General features: G+C 47.1%; 1 protein-coding gene across 1 annotated transcript in view; it reads right to left on the minus strand.

The window, feature by feature from the left end:
• Positions 1–1,064, minus strand: part of YDJC (YdjC homolog (bacterial)) — a 2,809-nt gene extending 1,745 nt beyond the window's left edge. The window contains exon 1 of the mRNA XM_010829122.1: positions 891–1,064. Within this exon, the coding sequence (XP_010827424.1) occupies positions 891–1,064 (174 nt within the window). The remainder of the gene's footprint in view (positions 1–890) is intronic.
• Positions 1,065–1,508: the final 444 nt, after the last annotated feature.

Consider the following 1,508-nt stretch of genomic DNA (forward strand, 5'->3'; position numbering starts at 1 on the left):
CAGCTGTTGTTCCATGTCCAGTTCTAACTGTTGCTTCCCGACCTGTATAGGTTTCTCAAGAGGCAGATCAGGTGGTCTGGTATTCCCATCTCTTTCAGAATTTTCCACAGTTTATTGTGATCTACACAAAGGCTTTGGCATAGTCAATAAAGCAGAAATAGATGTTTTTCTGGAACTCTCTTGCTTTTTCGATGATCCAGTGGATGTTGGCAATTTGATCTCTGGTTCCTCTGCCTTTTCTAAAACCAGCTGGAACATCAGGAAGTTCACGATTCACATATTTCTGAAGCCTGGCTTGGAGAATTTTGACCATTACTTTATTAGCCTGTGAAAAAGGAGCTAAGACTTGAAGTGCTTAGCTGACCTGCCAGAGTTCACTTATATATAATATACAAGACTGAGCTCATACACTACCTCTGACTTACTTGGCTCCTCCTGACCATATCTCCTGGAGAAGGCGATGGCACCCCATTCCAGTACTCTTGCCTGGAAAATCCCATGGACGGAAGAGCCTGGTAGGCTGCAGTCCATGGGGTCGAGAAGAGTCGGACACGACTGAGTGACTTCACTTTCACTTTTCACTTTCATGCATTGGAGAAGGAAATGGCAACCCACTCCAGTGTTCTTGCCTGGAGAATCCCAGGGACGGGGGAGCCTGGTAGGCTGCCATCTATGGGGTCGCATAGAGTCGGACACGACTGAAGCGACTTAACAGCAGCAGCAGCAGACCATATCTCCTGACTTTGGCCTCTTGCTCAGTGGAGCTAATCTCATCTCCTAATGCCCCATGTGACTCAGTCTTCCCCCACTGAGGGCCTGGCATTGGCCTGACCTCCCTCATGCCCACTCATGCAGCAGCAGCTTCAGCACTCAGGTCCAAAGCTACCCACTGACTGGCTCCTCCCCCAGTTTCCAGAAGCGATGAAGCCCTGCTTTCCTAGCACAGCCCAGAAGGGTGGAGTAATTATCACACTCTGGGCACACTTGGAGATGATGGGAAGAAGCCAGCAGACCAGGGCATCTTCCGTCCTCTCCTTGATGGGCTGTTCCCACAACACTGCCATGTGGCACATCCAGGGATGTCCCGCGTAACTGGTGTGTTTTCCCATGAAGCTGCGACCAGCTTGGAAACTCACCACACTGTGTTTGTTTCTGCTTCTTTCCTTTTTCCATCATTCTTTGCTGCCCTCTCAATAAAGCAGCTGATATGGTCATACTCCAGACCTGTCCTATCCAACTATACAGTAGCCATTACACCTGTTTGGCTATCAAAATTAAAATTAATTAATTACAATGAAATACTATTTAAAGTTCATTGTCTCAGTCACAGAAGCCATATTTTAAGAGCTCAGTAGAGATGGGAATACCAGACAGTCTGACCTGTCTCTTGAGAAACCTGTACGCAGGTCAGGAAGCAACAGTTACAACTGGACATGGAACAACAGACTTGTTTCAAATAGGAAAAGGAGTACATCAAGGCTGTATATTGTCACCCTGCTTATTTCACT

This window comes from Bison bison, unplaced genomic scaffold, assembly GCF_000754665.1.
Source record: "Bison bison bison isolate TAMUID 2011002044 unplaced genomic scaffold, Bison_UMD1.0 scf7180017864499, whole genome shotgun sequence".
NCBI classification, from domain to species: domain Eukaryota; kingdom Metazoa; phylum Chordata; class Mammalia; order Artiodactyla; family Bovidae; genus Bison; species Bison bison.